We start from the raw sequence: 19150 nt of genomic DNA on the forward strand, positions 1-19150 counted from the left end.
GACTGGGCTGTGGGTCTGTGTTTTTTGACTGGGCTGTGGGTCTGTGTTTTTTGACTGGGCTGTGGGTCTGTGTTTTTTGACTGGGCTGTGGGTCTGTGTTTTTTGACTGGGCTGTGGGTCTGTGTTTTTTGACTGGGCTGTGGGTCTGTGTTTTTTGACTGGGCTGTGGGTCTGTGTTTTTTGACTGGGATGTGGGTCTGTGTTTTTTGACTGGGATGTGGGTCTGTGTTTTTTGACTGGGATGTGGGTCTGTGTTTTTTGACTGGGATGTGGGTCTGTGTTTTTTGACTGGGATGTGGGTCTGTGTTTTTTGACTGGGATGTGGGTCTGTGTTTTTTGACTGGGATGTGGGTCTGTGTTTTTTGACTGGGATGTGGGTCTGTGTTTTTTGACTGGGATGTGGGTCTGTGTTTTTTGACTGGGATGTGGGTCTGTTTTTTGTGACTGTGACTGGGATGTGGGTCTGTTTTTTGTGACTGTGACTGGGATGTGGGTCTGTTTTTTTGACTGGGATGTGGTCTGTGTTTTTTGACTGGGATGTGGGTCTGTTTTTTGGCTGTGACTGTTATGTGGGTCTGTGTTTTTTGACTGGGATGTGGGTCTGTTTTTTGTGACTGTGACTGGGATGTGGGTCTGTGTTTTCTGACTGACTGACTGGGATGTGGGTCTGTGTTTTGTGACTGTGACTGGGATGTGTGTCTGTTTTTTGTGACTGGGATGTGGGTCTGTTTTTTGTGACTGTGACTGGGATGTGGGTCTGTTTTTTGTGACTGTGACTGGGATGTGGGTCTGATTTTTGTGACTGTGACTGGGATGTGGGTCTGTTTTTTGTGACTGTGACTGGGATGTGGGTCTGTTTTTTGTGACTGTGACTGGGATGTGGGTCTGTTTTTTGTGACTGTGACTGGGATGTGGGTCTGTTTTTTGTGACTGTGACTGGGATCTGGGTCTGTTTTTTTGACTGGGATGTGGGTCTGTTTTTTTTTGACTGGGATGTGGGTCTGTTTTTTTTGTGACTGGGATGTGGGTCTGTTTTTTGTGACTGTGACTAGGTTGAGGGTCTGTGTTTATTTGTAACTGTGACTGGGATGTGGGTCTGTGTTTTTTTGACTGTGACTGGGATGTGGGTCTTATTTTTTGACTGACTATGATGTGGGTCTGTGTTTTTTGTGACTGTGACTGGGATGTGGGTCTGTGTTTTTTTGACTGTGACTAGGATGTGGGTCTGTGTTTTTTGACTGGGATGTGGGTCTGTTTTTTGTGACTATGACTTGGATGTGGGTCTGTTTTTTGTGACTATGACTTGGATGTGGGTCTGTTTTTTGTGACTGTGACTGGGATATGGGTCTGTGTTTTTTTAACTGTGACTGGGATGTGGGTCTGTGTTTTTTGACTGGGATATGGGTCTGTTTTCTGTGACTGGGATGTGGATCTGTTTTTGTGACTGTGACTGGGATGTGGGTCTGTGTTTTTTTGACTGTGGCTAGGATGTGGGTCTGTGTTTTTTGACTGCGATGTGGGTCTGTTTTTTTGTGACTGTGACTGGGATGTTGGTCTGTGTTTTTTGTGACTGTGACTGGGATGTGGGTCTGTGTTTTTTGACTAGAATGTGGGTCCGTGTTTTTTGACTGGGATGTGGGTCTGTTTTTTGTGACTGACTGGGATGTGGGTCTGTGCTTTTGTGACTGTGACTGGGATGTGGGTCTGTGTTTTTGTGACTGTGACTGGGATGTGGGTCTGTGTTTTTGTGACTGACTGGGATGTGGGTCTGTGTTCTTGTGACTGTGACTGGGATGTGGGTCTGTGTTTTTGTGACTGACTGGGATGTGGGTCTGTTTTTTTGACTGTGACTGGGATGTGGGTCTGTGTTTTTATGACTGTGACTGGGATCTGGGTCTGTGTTTTTGTGACTGTGACTGGGATGTGGTCTGTGTTTTTTGACTGGGATGTGGGTCTGTTTTTTGGCTGTGACTGTTATGTGGGTCTGTGTTTTTTGACTGGGATGTGGGTCTGTTTTTTGTGACTGTGACTGGGATGTGGGTCTGTGTTTTCTGACTGACTGACTGGGATGTGGGTCTGTGTTTTGTGACTGTGACTGGGATGTGTGTCTGTTTTTTGTGACTGGGATGTGGGTCTTTTTTGTGACTGTGACTGGGATGTGGGTCTTTTTTGTGACTGTGACTGGGATGTGGGTCTGTTTTTTGTGACTGTGACTGGGATGTGGGTCTGTTTTTTGTGACTGTGACTGGGATGTGGGTCTGTTTTTTGTGACTGTGACTGGGATGTGGGTCTGTTTTTTGTGACTGTGTGACTGGGATCTGGGTCTGTTTTTTTTGACTGGGATGTGGGTCTGTTTTTTTTGTGACTGGGATGTGGGTCTGTTTTTTGTGACTGTGACTAGGTTGTGGGTCTGTGTTTATTTGTGACTGTGACTGGGATGTGGGTCTGTGTTTTTTGACTGTGACTGGTATGTGGGTCTGTGTTTTTTGATGGGATGTGGGTCTGTTTTTTGTGACTGGGATGTGGGTCTGTGTTTTTTTGACTGTGACTGGGATGTGGGTCTGTTTTTTTGACTGACTATGATGTGGGTCTGTGTTTTTTGTGACTGTGACTGGGATGTGGGTCTGTGTTTTTTTGACTGTGAGTAGGATGTGGGTCTGTGTTTTTTGACTGGGATGTGGGTCTGTTTTTTGTGACTATGACTTGGATGTGGGTCTGTTTTTTGTGACTATGACTTGGATGTGGGTCTGTTTTTTGTGACTGTGACTGGGATATGGGTCTGTGTTTTTTTAACTGTGACTGGGATGTGGGTCTGTGTTTTTTGACTGGGATATGGGTCTGTTTTCTGTGACTGGGATGTGGGTCTGTTTTTGTGACTGTGACTGGGATGTGGGTCTGTGTTTTTTTGACTGTGGCTAGGATGTGGGTCTGTGTTTTTTGACTGCGATGTGGGTCTGTTTTTTTGTGACTGTGACTGGGATGTTGGTCTGTGTTTTTTGTGACTGTGACTGGGATGTGGGTCTGTGTTTTTTGACTAGAATGTGGGTCCGTGTTTTTTGACTGGGATGTGGGTCTGTTTTTTGTGACTGACTGGGATGTGGGTCTGTGCTTTTGTGACTGTGACTGGGATGTGGGTCTGTGTTTTTGTGACTGTGACTGGGATGTGGGTCTGTGTTTTTGTGACTGACTGGGATGTGGGTCTGTGTTCTTGTGACTGTGACTGGGATGTGGGTCTGTGTTTTTGTGACTGACTGGGATGTGGGTCTGTTTTTTTTGACTGTGACTGGGATGTGGGTCTGTGTTTTTATGACTGTGACTGTGATGTGGGTCTGTGTGTTTTTGTGACTGACTGGGATGTGGGTCTGTGTTTTTGTGACTGTGACTTGGATGTGGGTCTGTGTTTTTGTGACTGTGACTGGGATGTGGGTCTGTGTTTTTGTGACTGTGACTGGGATGTGGGTCTGTGTTTTTGTGACTGTGACTGGGATGTGGGTCTGTGTTTTTGTGACTGTGACTGGGATGTGGGTCTGTGTTTTTGTGACTGTGACTGGGATGTGGGTCTGTGTTTTTGTGACTGTGACTGGGATGTGGGTCTGTGTTTATTTGTGACTGGCATGTGGGTCTGTGTTTATTTGTGACTGGGATGTGGGTCTGTGTTTTTGTGACTGTGACTGGGATGTGGGACTGTGTATATTTGTGACTGTGACTGGGATGTGGGTTTGTGTTTAGTTGTGACTACGACTGGGACGTGGGTCTGTGTTTTTGTGACTGACTGGGATGTGGGTCTGTGTTTTTGTGACTGTGACTGGGATGTGGGTCTGTGTTTATTTGTGACTTTGACTGGGATGTGGGTCTGTGTTTTTGTGACTGTGACTGGGATGTGGGTCTGTTTTTTTGTCGGTCCATCTCATCTGAGTTCCTGTGCCTCTCTCCCCCACCTACAGGTCGATGAGGAGAAGGGAATCTCTCTCCGCTTCCCACGATTCCTCCGCATTCGGGATGATAAGAAATCAGAAGAAGCCACAACCAGCAGCCAGGTACAGGCTTCGGCGTGGTGAGGGTGGGAGAGGGCATCAGCCTCCCGCCAAGCGCAGACACGTGGGGGAAGGAGAGGGAGACGCGGGAGAGATGCGAGGTGCTTGGGAGGGGCGCACTGTCCGAGGGGAGGGGGAGACAGGTGAGACGTGGGGTCTGCAGTAGGGGAGGGAGGCAGAGCGGGGAGAGGAGGAGGGGGAGGAGGCAGTGGGCAAGAAATGGGGGAGGAATGAGAAACATGGGAGACGCGAGGGCGCAGAGACATCAAGTTAGAGGGGCTGAGACGCCGGCGTGTGAGGGGGCGAGACGCCGGCGTGTGAGGGGGCGAGACGCCGGCGTGTGAGGGGGCGAGACGCCGGCGTGTGAGGGGGCGAGACGCCGGCGTGTGAGGGGGGCGAGACGCCGGCGTGTGAGGGGGCGAGACGCCGGCGTGTGAGGGGGCGAGACGCCGGCGTGTGAGGGGGCGAGACGCCGGCGTGTGAGGGGGCGAGACGCCGGCGTGTGAGGGGGCGAGACGCCGGCGTGTGAGGGGAGACTATGCAGTGGGGGCTGTGGGTGACACTGTGGGGGGTGGGTGAACAATGTAGGGTGTGTATCAGCACCGTGATCTCTTCAACTAAACTCCCCTCTCTCTCTCCCCCTGTAACCCCCACCCTCTCCCCTGTAACCCCCACCCTCTCCCCTGTAACCCCCACCCTCTCCCCCTGTAACGCCCACCCTCTCTCCCTGTAACGCCCACCCTCTCCCCTGTAACCCCCACCCTCTCTCTCCCTGTAACCCCCACCCTCTCTCTCCCTGTAACCCCCACCCTCTCTCTCCCTCCCTGTAACCCCCACCCTCTCCCTCCCTGTAACCCCCACCCTCTCTCTCTCTCCCTGTAACCCCCACCCTCTCTCTCTCTCCCTGTAACCCCCACCCTCTCTCTCTCCCTGTAACCTCTACCCTCTCTCTCCCTCCCTGTAACCCCCACCCTCTCTCTCCCTCCCTGTAACCCCCACCCTCTCTCTCCCTCCCTGTAACCCCCACCCTCTCCCTCCCTGTAACCCCCACCCTCTCCCTCCCTGTAATCCCCACCCTCTCTCTCTCTCTCCCTGTAACCCCCACCCTCTCTCTCCCTGTAACCCCCACCCTCTCTCTCTCTCCCTGTAACCCCCACCCTCTCTCTCTCTCTCCCTGTAACCCCCACCCTCTCTCTCTCCCTGTAACCCCCACCCTCTCTCTCTCCCTGTAACCCCCACCCTCTCTCTCTCTCTCCCTGTAACCCCCACCCTCTCTCTCTCTCTCCCTGTAACCCCCACCCTCTCTCTCTCTCTCCCTGTAACCCCCACCCTCTCTCTCTCCCTCCCTGTAACCCCCACCCTCTCTCTCCCTGTAACCCCCACCCTCTCTCTCTCCCTGTAACCCCCACCCTCTCTCTCCCTGTAACCCCCACCCTCTCTCTCCCTGTAACCCCCACCCTCTCTCTCTCTCTCTCCCTGTAACCCCCACCCTCTCTCTCTCTCTCTCCCTGTAACCCCCACCCTCTCTCTCCCTGTAACCCCCACCCTCTCTCTCCCTGTAACCCCCACCCTCTCTCTCCCTGTAACCCCCACCCTCTCTCTCCCTGTAACCCCCACCCTCTCTCTCTCTCCCTGTAACCCCCACCCTCTCTCTCTCTCTCCCTGTAACCCCCACCCTCTCTCTCTCCCCCTGTAACCCCCACCCTCTCTCTCTCTCTCTCCCTGTAACCCCCACCCTCTCTCTCTCTCTCCCTGTAACCCCCACCCTCTCTCTCCCTGTAACCCCCACCCTCTCTCTCTCTCTCCCTGTAACCCCCACCCTCTCTCTCTCTCCCTGTAACCCCCACCCTCTCTCTCTCTCTCCCTGTAACCCCCACCCTCTCTCTCTCTCCCTGTAACCCCCACCCTCTCTCTCTCTCTCCCTGTAACCCCCACCCTCTCTCTCTCTCTCCCTGTAACCCCCACCCTCTCTCTCTCCCTCCCTGTAACCCCACCCTCTCTCTCTCCCTCCCTGTAACCCCCAACCTCTCTCTCCCTGTAACCCCCAACCTCTCTCTCCCTGTAACCCCCACCCTCTCTCTCCCTCCCTGTAACCCCCACCCTCTCTCTCCCTCCCTGTAACCCCCACCCTCTCCCTCCCTGTAACCCCCACCCTCTCTCTCTCCCTGTAACCCCCACCCTCTCTCTCCCTGTAACCCCCACCCTCTCTTTCTCTCTCCCTGTAACCCCCACCCTCTCTCTCTCCCTGTAACCCCCACCCTCTCTCTCTCCCTGTAACCCCCACCCTCTCTCTCTCCCTGTAACCCCCACCCTCTCTCTCTCCCTCCCTGTAACCCCCACCCTCTCTCTCTCCCTCCCTGTAACCCCCACCCTCTCTCTCTCTCTCTCCCTGTAACCCCCACCCTCTCTCTCCCTGTAACCCCCACCCTCTCTCTCTCCCTGTAACCCCCACCCTCTCTCTCTCCATGTAACCCCCACCCTCTCTCTCTCCCTGTAACCCCCACCCTCTCTCTCTCCCTCCCTGTAACCCCCAACCTCTCTCTCTCTCTCTCCCTGTAACCCCCACCCTCTCTCTCTCCCTCCCTGTAACCCCCACCCTCTCTCTCTCTCTCCCTGTAACCCCCACCCTCTCTCTCTCCCTCCCTGTAACCCCCACCCTCTCTCTCTCCCTGTAACCCCCACCCTCTCTCTCTCCATGTAACCCCCACCCTCTCTCTCTCCCTGTAACCCCCACCCTCTCTCTCTCCCTCCCTGTAACCCCCAACCTCTCTCTCTCTCTCCCTGTAACCCCCACCCTCTCTCTCTCCCTCCCTGTAACCCCCACCCTCTCTCTCTCTCTCCCTGTAACCCCCACCCTCTCTCTCTCCCTCCCTGTAACCCCCACCCTCTCTCTCTCTCCCTGTAACCCCCACCCTCTCTCTCCCTGTAACCCCCACCCTCTCTCTCTCCCTGTAACCCCCACCCTCTCTCTCTCTCTCCCTGTAACCCCCACCCTCTCTCTCTCTCCCTGTAACCCCCACCCTCTCTCTCTCCCTCCCTGTAACCCCCACCCTCTCTCTCTCCCTCCCTGTAATCCCCACCCTCTCTCTCTCCCTCCCTGTAACCCCACCCTCTCTCTCTCCCTCCCTGTAATCCCCATCCCCCCTCTCTCTCTCCTCCCTCCCCAGGTTGCTGATCTGTACAGGAAGCAGCAACAGATTCAGAACCAGCAGGGTGCTGCTGAGGGTAATGCAGATGTTGAGGATTTATACTGAGAGCAGCGAGATGCCCAGGTTCCTGAGCGACTCACGACGGAGTGAAGGAAGCGGGACTCCAACAGGCTGGGGGTGTCCAGTCCTCCGCCAGCATGTCCGGAACAGCCAAGAGCTCTGTAAATAACTTGATAAACTCCCCCAGTGTCTCTCCATTCCTGTCCCATCTCTTCATTCCCAATAAACAGAGCAGCTTTTGTACAAATTCCTGTGCGGTACATCCTCTGTTCGTCAGCTGGCGAGGAGCTGGGCAAGAGGCTGGAGAGGGAGGGAAAGAGGGAGGGAGGGTGGGTGGGGGGAGGGAGGGAAAGAGGGAGGGGGAGTGAGGGAAGGGGAGGGAGGGGCGGGGGAGGGGGGAGAAGGGAGGGGGCGAAGAGGGAGGGAGGGAAGGGGGAGAGAGAGAGAAGTGAGGGGCAGAGAGAGGGAACGATGAGCCCTCTTGTGAACAGAATAGTGCATGATCGGTGGGGGTAATGCGGCCTGTCCAGCAGGTGCTGGCTGTGTGGATTTGCTGTCCAGCTGGTTTTGCTCTCAGTGCTTTCCAATCCGAATATCACGCGTGACGTCTTTCAGTCTCCCCTCTGTCCTGAACTATCGCTGGCTATCTGTCCAGCATCACCCGCTCAGCACCACCCAGCCCTCAAACATTATCAATGTCATCACATTTACACCAGCTCTGAAACGTCAGACAGACTCGAAACCTGAACCCCCCTCCTCTCTCCACAGAGGCTGCCCAACCACCTGAGTTTTTCCAGCATTTTCTGTTTTTGTTGTGATAAAAATAGGGAAGTCTTGCTGAAACGATACAGGGCACTAGTTAGACCACACCTAGAAAACTGTGAACAGTTTGGGTCCCCTTATCTAAGGAAAGATGTACTGGCATTGGAGGCAGTCCAGAGAAGGTTCACTAGGTTGATCCCGGGTATGGAGGGGTTTTCTTATGAGGAGAGGTTGAGTAGGTTGGGCCTGTACTCATTGGTGTTTAGAAGAATGAGAGGTGACCTTATTGATATATATAAGATCCTTCGGGGGCTTGACAGGGGAGATGCTGAGGGGTTGTTTCCCCCTGTGGGAGAGTCTAGGACCAGAGGGCATGATCTCAGAATAAGGGGTCACCCATTTAAAACAGAGATGAGGAGGAATTTCTTCTCTGAGGGTGGTGAATCTGTGGGATTCTTTACCGCAGAGGGCTGTAGAGGCTGGGTCGTTAAGTATATTCAAGGCTGAGATAGACAGATTTTTAATCAGTGAGGGAATCAAGGGTTATGGGGATAAGGCAGGAAAGTGAGTTGAGGATTATCAGATCAGCCATGATCTCATTGAATGGCGGAGCAGACTCGATGGGCCGAATGGACTACTTCTGCTCTGATGTCTTATGGTCCCTATTTGAATAAAGGAGTTACATTTACCCTTTTCCAATCTGATGGAACCTTCCCTGAACCTAAGGAGTTTTGGAAAATTAAAACCAGTGCATCAACTATCTCACTAATCCACTTCTTTCAAGACTTTAGGGTGAAGTCCATCCGGACCCTGGGGATTTGTCAGTCCGCAGCCCTGACAATTTGCTCAGTGCCACTTCCCTGGTGATTGTAATTTTCCTGAGTTCCTCCCTCCCACTTCCTGATTCACAGCTATTTCCGGGATGTGACTTGTGTCCTCTATAGTGAAGACTGAAGCAGAATACTTGTTTCATTCATCCACCATCTCCCTACTTTCCATTATCAATTCCCAAACGTGCTCTCTATAGGACCAACGCTCACTTTGTTAACTCTTATTTAAATATCTATAGGAACTCTTACTATCTGTCTTTATATTACCAGCTAGTTTTCTCTCATACACTAATTTTTCCCTCCTTATTAATCCTTTCTTGCTTTGCTGTTCTTTATATTCTTTCCAATCTTCTGGCCTGCTTTGTGTAATTAGATGCTTTTTCTTTAAGTTTGATACTGTCTTTAACTTTTTTAATCAACTACGGATGGTGGCCCCTCCCCTTGGGATTTTTCTTTCTCTCTGAAATGTATCTATCCTGTGTATTCTGAAAATCCCTTTAAATGTCTGCCAGTGAACCTCTATTGACCTATCCCTTAACCTCCTTTGCCAGTTCACTTTAGCTAGCTCTGCTTTCATGCCTTATTTACATTTAAAACACTTGTCTTGTAGGCACTCATTTCTCCCTCAAAATGAATGTAAAATTCAATTATGATCGCTGCTACCTAGAGGCGCCTTCACTAGAAGCTTATCAACTAATCCTATCTCGTTGCTCAATACCAGGTCTAGTGTGGCCTGCTCTCTGGTTGGCTCCAAAACGTGCTGCTCTAAGAAACTACCCCAAAAACATTCTATGAGCTACGCAACCTTTTCCCATCTGATTTTCCGAGGCTATATGTAGATTAAAATCCCCCATGATTGTTGCTATATCTTTCTAGCAACCTCCCATTACCTCTTCTTTTATGCTCTGTCCTACCGGGTAGTTACAATTAGGGGGCCTGTACACCACTCCCATAAGTGACTTCTTGCCTTTATCATTCCTCATCTCAATCCAAACTGCTTCTGCATCCTGGTTTCCCGAATTGAGGTCGTCCCTCTCTAATGTGCATCATTAATTAACAGAGCTACACCTCCACTTTTTTGTTAACTGCCTGTCCTTCCTAAATGTCACATACCCTTCAATATTCAGGTCCCAATCCTTGTCATCCTGCAGCCATGACTCTGTAATGGCTTTCAGATCGTACTTATTTATTTCTATTTGCGCTATCTGTTCATCTGTTTTGCTTTGAATACTTTGTGCTACAGAGTCTTTAGTTTTGTCCTTTTATTGTTTTTGTAGCATCTAGCCTTATCTGCTGACTTACTCTGAGATTTGTACTCTCTCTCCCTTCCTGTCACAGTCTGTTTATCATTTGTCATATTAATACCTGTCTCTCTTGCCTTGTCTCTACTCTTTGGTTTACCACATCTTCCCATTTTGATCCCTTGCCCCCACTATTCAGTCTAAAACCCCCTCTACTCCCCTAGTTAGGCAGCTCACAGGGACATCAGCCCCAGCACGATTCAGGCGTAGACCATCCCAATGGTACAGATCCCACTTTCCCTAATACCGGAACCCACTTCTCCCACACCAGTCTTTGAGCCACACATTCATTCCTCTAATCTTATTTGCCCTATGCCAATTTGCACGTGACTCAGGTAATAATCCAGAAATTATTACCTTTGAGGTTCTGCTCGTACTGACAATGCAGAGCCTCCTTCCTCATCCTGCCTATGTTATTTGGACCTACATGAAACCACAACCACTGGGTCATCCCCCTCCTACCGCAAGTTCCCCTCCAGCCCTAAGCAGATGTCCTGAATCCTGGCACCAGCAGGGAAGGCAGCTTACCATCACCTTCTCAAGAGCAGTTAGGAATGGGCAATAAATGCTGCCCTAGCCAGTGACACCCACATCCCATAAATGACTTAAAAAAAAAAATAGGTGCATGAACCTGACCAGAACCTCCTTTTCTGAATGGAGAAGGTTGTGGTATTGTCCCTGGGTTAGTATTCTGGACACCTAGGCTAATGCAAAAACAGAATTACCTGGAAAAACTCAGCAGGTCTGGCAGCATCGGCGGAGAAGAAAAGAGTTGACGTTTCGAGTCCTCATGACCCTTCGACAGAACTAGGAGTCCTAGTTCTGTCGAAGGGTCATGAAGACTCGAAACGTCAACTCTTCTTCTCTGCCGATGCTGCCAGACCTGCTGAGTTTTTCCAGGTAATTCTGTTTTTGTTTTGGATTTCCAGCATCCGCAGTTTTTTGTTTTTACCTAGGCTAATGCTCTGGGGGCTAGGCGAGGCAAGGGTTTAAATCCCATCGTGGCAGCTACTGGAGTGAAAGCGAGTCTCAGTAATGGTGACCATGAAACTATTATCGATTGACGTTAAAAAAGAACCCCAACTGCTGCAGCGATGCCCTTCAGAGAAGGAAATCTGCAGCCCTTGCTCGGTCTGGCCTACATGTGACTCCGGACCCACAGAAATGTGGTTGGCTCTTAAATCCCGCCTGAAATGGCCACTCAGATCAAGGGGCAAATAGGGCAGGGCACCCAATGCTGGCCTTGCCAGCGACGCCCGCTTCCTGTGTGAGGATTTGTATACATCCAAGTTGTTTAAGCTGTTTGTTTTTAAATGGTGTTTCCTAATATTACCCGACAGATCTCTCCCTTCCCTCTTCAATCACCTCAGCACAGGGGCAGAGACACAAAAAAATCTATCAGCCTGAATCTCTGCTGCAAGTGGGGGTGGGGGAGAGCAGGAGGAGGAGGAGGAGGCGGGGCGATCATGGCGGCCGCTTTACCCAGGGCGCCCCGCGGTTGTGAACACGGTCTGGCCCGGGCAAGGGGGAGGAGGGCGGGGCCTGCGGGGCGCCTGCGCGCTGCGAGCCGGGCGGCCATTGTCACAGGAGCTGGTCCCTGGGAGGAGACTGAGGGATTGGAGGGGGTTGCAATCTCAGGCTACTTCCCCCGGGTAAGGAGAAGCATGCACAGGCACTAATGCAGACTCCCCCACCCACCAGCGCCGGCCTTTGCTGCAAATTCCTTTTGGAGGGGGGAGGGGGGGAAATAGGAAAATACACTCACCCCAGGTCTTCACTGGGAGAGGGAGGGGGGGGATGGTGGGGGTGCATTGGTGTTTGCATTTTCCCTCTTCCTGTCCTGTGCATGCCTCAGGACCAATGTGGAGGGGGCGGGACAGACACAGCGCAGATTAACTTTCTGTGTCTCTGGCAGGTACCAGTGGTGCTCAGGACCCATGCACCAGTTGCAATACCTCCAACACCTGCAACATCTGGTGGTGCTGCTGCTGATGGTGGTGGTGCTGGTGGTGGTGGTGCTGGTGGTGGTGCTGCTGGTGGTGCTGCTGCTGGTGGTGCTGGTGGTGGTGGTGCTGGTGGTGGTGGTGGTGCTGGTGGTGGTGCTGCTGATGGTGGTGGTGGTGCTGGTGGTGGTGGTGGTGATGCTGGTGGTGGTGGTGCTGCTGGTGGTGCTGCTGATGGTGGTGGTGGTGGTGCTGGTGGTGGTGCTGCTGGTGGTGGTGCTGCTGGTGGTGGTGGTGGTGCTGCTGGTGGTGGTGGTGGTGCTGCTGGTGGTGGTGCTGCTGGTGGTGCTGCTGCTGGTGGTGGTGCTGCTGGTGGTGGTGCTGCTGGTGGTGGTGCTGCTGGTGGTGGTGCTGCTGGTGGTGGTGGTGGTGCTGCTGGTGGTGGTGGTGGTGCTGCTGGTGCTGCTGCTGGTGCTGGTGATGCTGCTGGTGGTGGTGGTGCTGGTGGTGCTGCTGGTGGTGCTGCTGCTGGTGGTGGTGCTGCTGGTGGTGCTGCTGGTGGTGGTGGTGCTGCTGGTGGTGCTGCTGCTGGTGGTGCTGCTGGTGGTGGTGCTGCTGGTGGTGGTGCTGCTGGTGGTGGTGCTGCTGGTGGTGGTGCTGCTGGTGGTGGTGCTGCTGCTGGTGGTGCTGCTGCTGGTGGTGCTGCTGGTGGTGGTGGTGCTGCTGCTGATGGTGGTGGTGCTGCTGCTCATGGTGGTGGTGGTGCTGCTGGTGGTAGTGCTGGTGATGCTGGTGGTGGTGGTGCTGCTGCTGGTGGTGCTGCTGGTGGTGGTGCTGCTGGTGGTGGTGCTGCTGGTGGTGGTGCTGCTGGTGGTGGTGCTGCTGGTGGTGGTGCTGCTGGTGGTGGTGGTGCTGCTGGTGATGCTGGTGGTGGTGGTGGTGGTGCTGGTGGTGGTGGTGCTGGTGGTGGTGGTGCTGCTGGTGGTGGTGCTGCTGGTGGTGGTGCTGCTGGTGGTGGTGCTGCTGGTGGTGGTGGTGCTGCTGCTGGTGGTGGTGCTGCTGCTGGTGGTGGTGCTGCTGCTGGTGGTGATGCTGGTGCTGGTGGTGGGGGGCACCACCACCGAGTGGGGGGGTCACGCTGGAGTGGCGTTGACCCTTGGTGAGGCCACAGCTGGAGTACTGTGTGCAGTTCTGGTCACCACGTTATAGGAAGGATGTGATTGCACTGGAGGGGGTGCAGAGGAGATTCACCAGGATGTTGCCTGGGATGAAACATTTAAGTTATGAAGAGAGGTTGGATAGACTTGGGTTGTTTTGGTTGGAACAGAGAAGACTGAGGGGCGACCTGATCGAGGTGGACAAGATTATGAGGGGCATGGACAGGGTGGATAGGGAGCAGCTGTTCCCTTTAGTTGGAGGGTCAGTCATGAGGGGGACACAAGTTCAAGGTGAGGGGCAGGAGGTTTAGGGGGGATGTGAGGAAAAGCTTTTTTACCCAGAGGGTGGGGAGGGTCTGGAATGCGCTGCCTGGGAGGGTGGTGGAGGCGGGTTAGCCTCACATCCTTTAAAAAGCACCTGGATGAGCACTTGGCACCTCATAAACATTCAAGGCTATGGACCGAGTGCTGGTCAATGGGATTAGGGAGGTAGGTCAGGTGTTTCTCACAGGTCGGAACAGACTTGATGGGCCGAAGGGCCTCTTCTGTGATTCTGAGAGATGGAGGGGGGCAGACAAGCGGCAGACGCGGTTTAGTGCAGAGAAGTGGGAGGTGCCACGTTTTGCCAATAGGTTTTGGGAGAGGAAATTGTAGAGCAAATAGCACAGTTTGAAAGATTGCGCAGGGACAGAGGGATGGGGTGTGGGGCATCGATCTTTGAAGGGGGGTTGGGGGGGGGCAGGTTGAGAGAGTCCGTGGGATCTCAGGCTTGGTGACGAGTTCAAAAACAGGGAGGCTGTGCTAAACTTTTAGAAACCCTGGTTAGGTCCCAGCCGGAGTGTTACATCCTGGTCCAGGGATGTGAGCATCCCAGTGAGGCTGCGGAGAGTGGGGGGGGGATTTACCAGGACGGTGCCAGCAATGGGGGGGCGGTGGGGTTTATCCGCAGGGTTTGGTTGGAGACGCTGGGGGCTGTTCTGAGATTGAGGGGAGATCTGATGGAGAAATGGGGACAGGTTGAGAGAAAAGAGCTCGTCCCATTGGCTGCTGGTACAAGGATTAGGGGGTGATGGAGAGGGGGGGGGCACAGGTTTAAGATTTTGGGGTGGTGATGTGAGGGGGAATTATTTCCCCCAGCGAGTGGTCGTGTCCTGGAAGCCGCTGGTGGAATCAGAGAGGGTGAAGGATTTCAAAAGGATATGGGAGGGGCGGTCGGTGGGGTTGGGGGGGAGGGGGGAGGTGCGGAATGGGACTGAATTGCTCTACGGGGAGCCAGCATGGAGAGTCGAGGGGCAGAATGGCCACCACGGTGACGCTGACTGTGCCCGGTTTGGGGGGTTACAGTGCTGGTTAGCTCTATTCCCCTGGGAGATGTCAGTGTTCCTCAGGACCAGTGTGGTGCCCCTTGGGCTGCAGCCTGCCCCAATCTGGGGCGGGAGGGAGGGGGGGCATTCTGCAGGATAATTGGGGGGGGGGTCAATGAGGAGAGACTGTCTCCGGTGGCTGGAGGGATCAGGAACCTGAGGGACACACAGATTGAGGGCGATCGGGGGAAAGAACCAGAGGGGGACGGGGGGGGTGGGGGTGGGGGTGAGGTGGGTGGGTTGGGGGGGAGATGGGGGAAAGATTTAGTTTTAAACACAGCGAGTCGGTGTGATCTGGAAGGCGCTGCCTGAAAAGCCGGCGGAAGCAGATTCAATCGGCATTTTCAAAAAGGGGGAAATGGGAAAAATACTGGAAGGGGGAACTTTGACAGGGAAAGAGGGAGGGGGGGAGTAATTGGATCACTTGCACACAGAGCCAGCACGGGAACGAGGGGCTGAATGGCCTCCTCCTGCGACAGACTGGCTGATTTCTCTCCTTTCTCTTTCGAGTCCAGGCGATGAAGCGGAGGTCATGGCGGAGGTGGAGCCGCGAGACGAGGAGGAGGTTCCCGGACGGCCGGGAGCAGCTGCCGCCCGGCTCCCAGGGATCGGCGACGCCGGGCCGTGTGCTGAGCCCGGCGGTGGCGGTGCCGGCGGCGCCTGGTAACCGGCAGGTCCTGGCCTGGGGGGAGGGGGAGCCGGCGGGGCTGGAGCGGCTGGGATACCGGGAGCTGCCACCGGGGGAACCGGCGGGACCGCTGCCACCGCCCTTTGCCGGCTTGGCGGGCTGGGAGTGCGGGTTTGCGCCGGCGGCGAGTTTGCCTCAGGACCCCGGCGGGCGGGAGGAGGAGGAGGAGGAGGCGGTGTCACCGGAGCAGGACAACGAGCTCTTCATCTGCTCCATCTGTGGCCGTGGTGTCTCCGGAGCTTCGCCCTTTGACCAGCACCAGCGGGTCCACGCCAACTACCACTGCGCCACCTGCGGCAGAGGCTTCAGCCGCTCGTCCAACCTGTCCCGGCACCAGCGGCTGCACCGGCAGGAGCCCTCGTTCGGCTGCCCCCGCTGCAGCAAGTCGTTCCACCAGGCGTCGGACTTGGAGCGGCACCAGCTGGTGCACACCGGCTACCGCTGGCACAGATGCGGAGAGTGCGGCAAGACTTTCACCCAGTCCTCCAACCTGGCCCGGCACCGCCGGATCCACTCGGGCGAGCGGCCCTTCACCTGCGCCGTCTGCGGGAAAGACTTTAACCGACTGTCCAGCCTGGAGCAGCACCAGCGCGTCCACACCGGTGAGAGGCCCTTCCGCTGCTCGCTCTGCGGCAAAGGCTTCAACCAGTCCTCCAACCTGGCCCGGCACCAACACCTCCACAGCGGCCACAGACCCTGCAGCCAGCCCTTTGCCGAGAGCCCGGCACTCCACTCGCGCCAGCGTCCGACAGGCAGAGACAGTGCGCCCTGAGAGCCCCATCGCCACGCTACAACCCCCGCCAGCGCCGCCGTCCACCGGAGCGCTTCTGCACGTCAATCCCTCGCTGGGGGTAGAACCCGAACTGGATGGAGCTTGTGGCAAAAAGCCAAACGCTCACATTAAAACCGATTTTTAACAAACTGCCTCTGGTGCTGCTTGGGTGACACGTGGAGTGTGTGTGGGGGTGGGGGGAGGGGGTGGTGGGGGGGGGGAAGAGAGGGGGTGGGTGGTGAATTACAAACCGTACACGTGACAGGATATCAGGGGCTTAACACAGGCTGAAATGATACACCCGAGAGGGGAGTTTTTTCACAAAACAAATGATCCATTCACGGGGTGGGGGCCTTTCTTGCCCCATCGCTACTCGCCCCCTCGAGAAGGGGGGTTGGTGTCGGGCAGAGGAGAGAGAGAGAGAGTGTGAGAAGAGGTTGGCAGCGAAGGTTTAAGGGACCCCTCCTGCGAGCCTGTAAACAACAAACAGGCGCGAAAAGGAGGAGTGGGGCTAATGCAGGAGATTTACACTTGGAGACCGAGGGCCCTTGGCTGAGACACACAAGGAAGCCTTGGGAAAGCTGCCAAGTAAAGGAGGAAGGGTCCAGGCGCGGGATTAGCCATCGATTAGAGGAGTATTACAAAGGCTGGCTCTGTTCCGAAGCTGATAATTCGCAGGGCTGGATGTGAAGGGTTGGGTTATCGGAGGGGAGACATCCCACAGGCGCTAGGCGTAATCCTCCAACCCTTCCCCGGGACGCAGGGGCTGTGCCAGACGAGTGGAGAGCTGCACGTTGGATGCCCTTGTTCGAAAGAGGCCGTGAGGTTAAAACACCGCAGGATGCAGGCTGGTCAGTTCAAACCGGCTGGAGCAGAGAGGGTTTAACATTCGCTTGGACCAGTGGGGATCCATCAGGGCGTTTGGGTGAGAGTGTATCGGGTTTAACTAACGTGATGGAGGCTTTTGGACGTGGAAAGGGGGTTTGGTAAAATAGCGCGCAGCCAGCTCTGGAATAAAAGGGGGAGGAGCAAGGTGGGGATGGGAAGCAGAGAGTCGGGGTCCATTGAGGTTTATAGCAGAGCTCCACAAGGGTCGGTGTTAGGAGTCCCTGCTTTTCCTGATATATATTAATGCTCTAGGTCTGGGTGCACAGGACACAGCTGCCAAGTTTGTGGATGATACAGCACTGGGGAGCGTTGGGAACCGTGAAGAGCACAGTGAATCTCCTCAGAAGGACGTAGACAAGCTGGGTGGAGTAGAAGGACAGAGATTGACACACAGACGTATGGAAGATAGGTTAGCAGGAAGTAAACTTCTAAAATGGGGGTGGGAACAGAGGGATCTGGGGGGGGGTAAATGTTAAAGGTGTCCAAGCAGGTGGAGAGCACAGCTAAAGAGGCAGAGGAGAGCCAGTGCTTTATAGAGAGGCACAGCGTACAAGAGGAAGGAGATGATGTTACCCCTGTACAAAACACTAGTTCAGACTCGACTGGAGTCTTGTGTCCAGTTTGGGGAAGCGCAATTCACTAAGAATTCATCTCGGAGAGGATGCAGAAACGATTTACAGTTCCAGGATCTGGGGTACACCGTCTGAGAGTGTCAGACCCTAACCACCCGATTGACCCTGTCTCCCCCACACTCTCAGACAGTGCATTCCAGACCCTAAACACTCGATTGACCCTGTCTCCCCCACACTCTCAGACAGTGCGTTCCAGATCCTAAACACTCGATTGACCCTGTCTCCCCCACACTCTCAGACAGTGCGTTCCAGATCCTAAACACTCGATTGACCCTCTCTCCCCCACACTCTCAGACAGTGCGTTCCAGATCCTAACCACTCGATTGACCCTGTCTCCCCCACACTCTCAGACAGTGCATTCCAGATCCTAACCACTCGATTGACCCTGTCTCCCCCACACTCTCAGACAGTGCATTCCAGACCCTAAACACTCGATTGACCCTGCCTCCTCCACGCTCTCAGACAGTGTGTTCCAGACCCTAACCACTCTCTGCATGAAAAAGTTTCTCGTTGCCATTTCTCAATCCCCTTAAATCTGTGTCCCCTCTGGTTCTCCATCCGTCCACCAATGGGAACAGCTTCTCCCTCTCTATTCTGTGCCGGACCCCTCGCAGTTTTCAACACCTTGATTAAATCTCCTCTCAACCTTCTCTTGTCCAAGGTAAACAGTCCCAACATCTCCAATCTATCTACGTAACTGAAGTTTCTCATCACTAGAACCATTCTCACGAATCTTTCTGCACTCTCTCCAATCCCTTCACATCCTTCCTAAAGTGCAGAGCCTAGGACTGGACACAACACCCCAGCTGAGGCTGAACCTGTGTCTTACACCAGCTCAACACACCCTCCCTGCTCTTGTACTCTCTGCCCCTATTAATAAAGCCCAGGATACTGTCTGCTTTATTACCCGCTCTCTCACCCTGTGTCTGATACCAGCTCAACACACCCTCCCTGCTCTTGTACTCTCTGCCCCTATTAATAAAGCCCAGGATACTGTCTGCTTTATTACCCGCTCTCTCACCCTGTGTCTGATACCAGCTCAACACACCCTCCCTGCTCTTGTACTCTCTGTCCCTATTAATAAAGCCCAGGATACTGTCTGCTTTATTACCCGCTCTCTCACCCTGTGTCTGATACCAGCTCAACACACCGTCCCTGCTCTTGTACTCTCTATCCCTATTAATAAAGCCCAGGATACTGTCTGCTTTATTACCCGCTCTCTCACCCTGTGTCTTATACCAGCTCAACATCACTCTTCACGCTCTTGTACTCACTAATCTAATCGAGGGGTTCAGGGTGATTTATATATAGAATAACAGATACCCGGGATTGTGTTACAGACTGGAATTAATCGAGGGTTTCAGGGTGGTTTATAAATAGAATAACAGATACCCGGGGGTTAGTCACGGACTGGAATCTAATCGAGGGGTTTTTGGTGGTTTATATATAGAATAACAGATACCCGGGAGTGAGTTACAGACTGGAATCTAATCGAGGGGTTCATGGTGGTTTATATATAGAATAACAGATACCCGGGAGTGAGTTACAGACTGGAATCCAATCGAGGGGT

At 53.8% G+C, this 19150-nt stretch overlaps 2 protein-coding genes across 2 annotated transcripts in view; both read left to right on the forward strand.

Moving 5' to 3' along the window:
* The window catches only part of lig1 (ligase I, DNA, ATP-dependent), a gene marked incomplete at its 5' end in the record, with an annotated part of 298686 nt that extends 291196 nt beyond the window's left edge, over positions 1-7490 (forward strand). The window contains 2 exons of the mRNA XM_041182305.1: positions 3945-4037; positions 7202-7490. Coding sequence (XP_041038239.1) covers positions 3945-4037; positions 7202-7288 — 180 coding nt within the window. The remainder of the gene's footprint in view (positions 1-3944; positions 4038-7201) is intronic.
* Positions 7491-11602: 4112 nt separating this feature from the next.
* Positions 11603-16193, forward strand: LOC121274934 (zinc finger protein 691-like). The gene is made up of 2 exons (XM_041182306.1): positions 11603-11788; positions 15116-16193. The coding sequence occupies exons 1-2, from the start codon at positions 11603-11605 to the stop codon at positions 16058-16060; spliced, it is 1131 nt and encodes a 376-aa protein (XP_041038240.1). The 3' UTR covers positions 16061-16193.
* Positions 16194-19150: the final 2957 nt, after the last annotated feature.

Source organism: Carcharodon carcharias (genome assembly GCF_017639515.1).
Source record: "Carcharodon carcharias isolate sCarCar2 chromosome 39 unlocalized genomic scaffold, sCarCar2.pri SUPER_39_unloc_11, whole genome shotgun sequence".
In the NCBI taxonomy this organism is placed as follows: Eukaryota; Metazoa; Chordata; class Chondrichthyes; order Lamniformes; family Lamnidae; genus Carcharodon; species Carcharodon carcharias.

Bases quoted from the DNA above. Each gene is read 5' to 3' on its own strand.
- LOC121274934 (XM_041182306.1), top strand. From the start codon at position 11,603: ATGGCGGCCGCTTTACCCAGGGCGCCCCGCGGTTGTGAACACGGTCTG. The intron at 11,789-15,115 runs GTAAGGAGAAGC...TTTCGAGTCCAG, and splicing joins TCTCAGGCTACTTCCCCCGG to GCGATGAAGCGGAGGTCATG.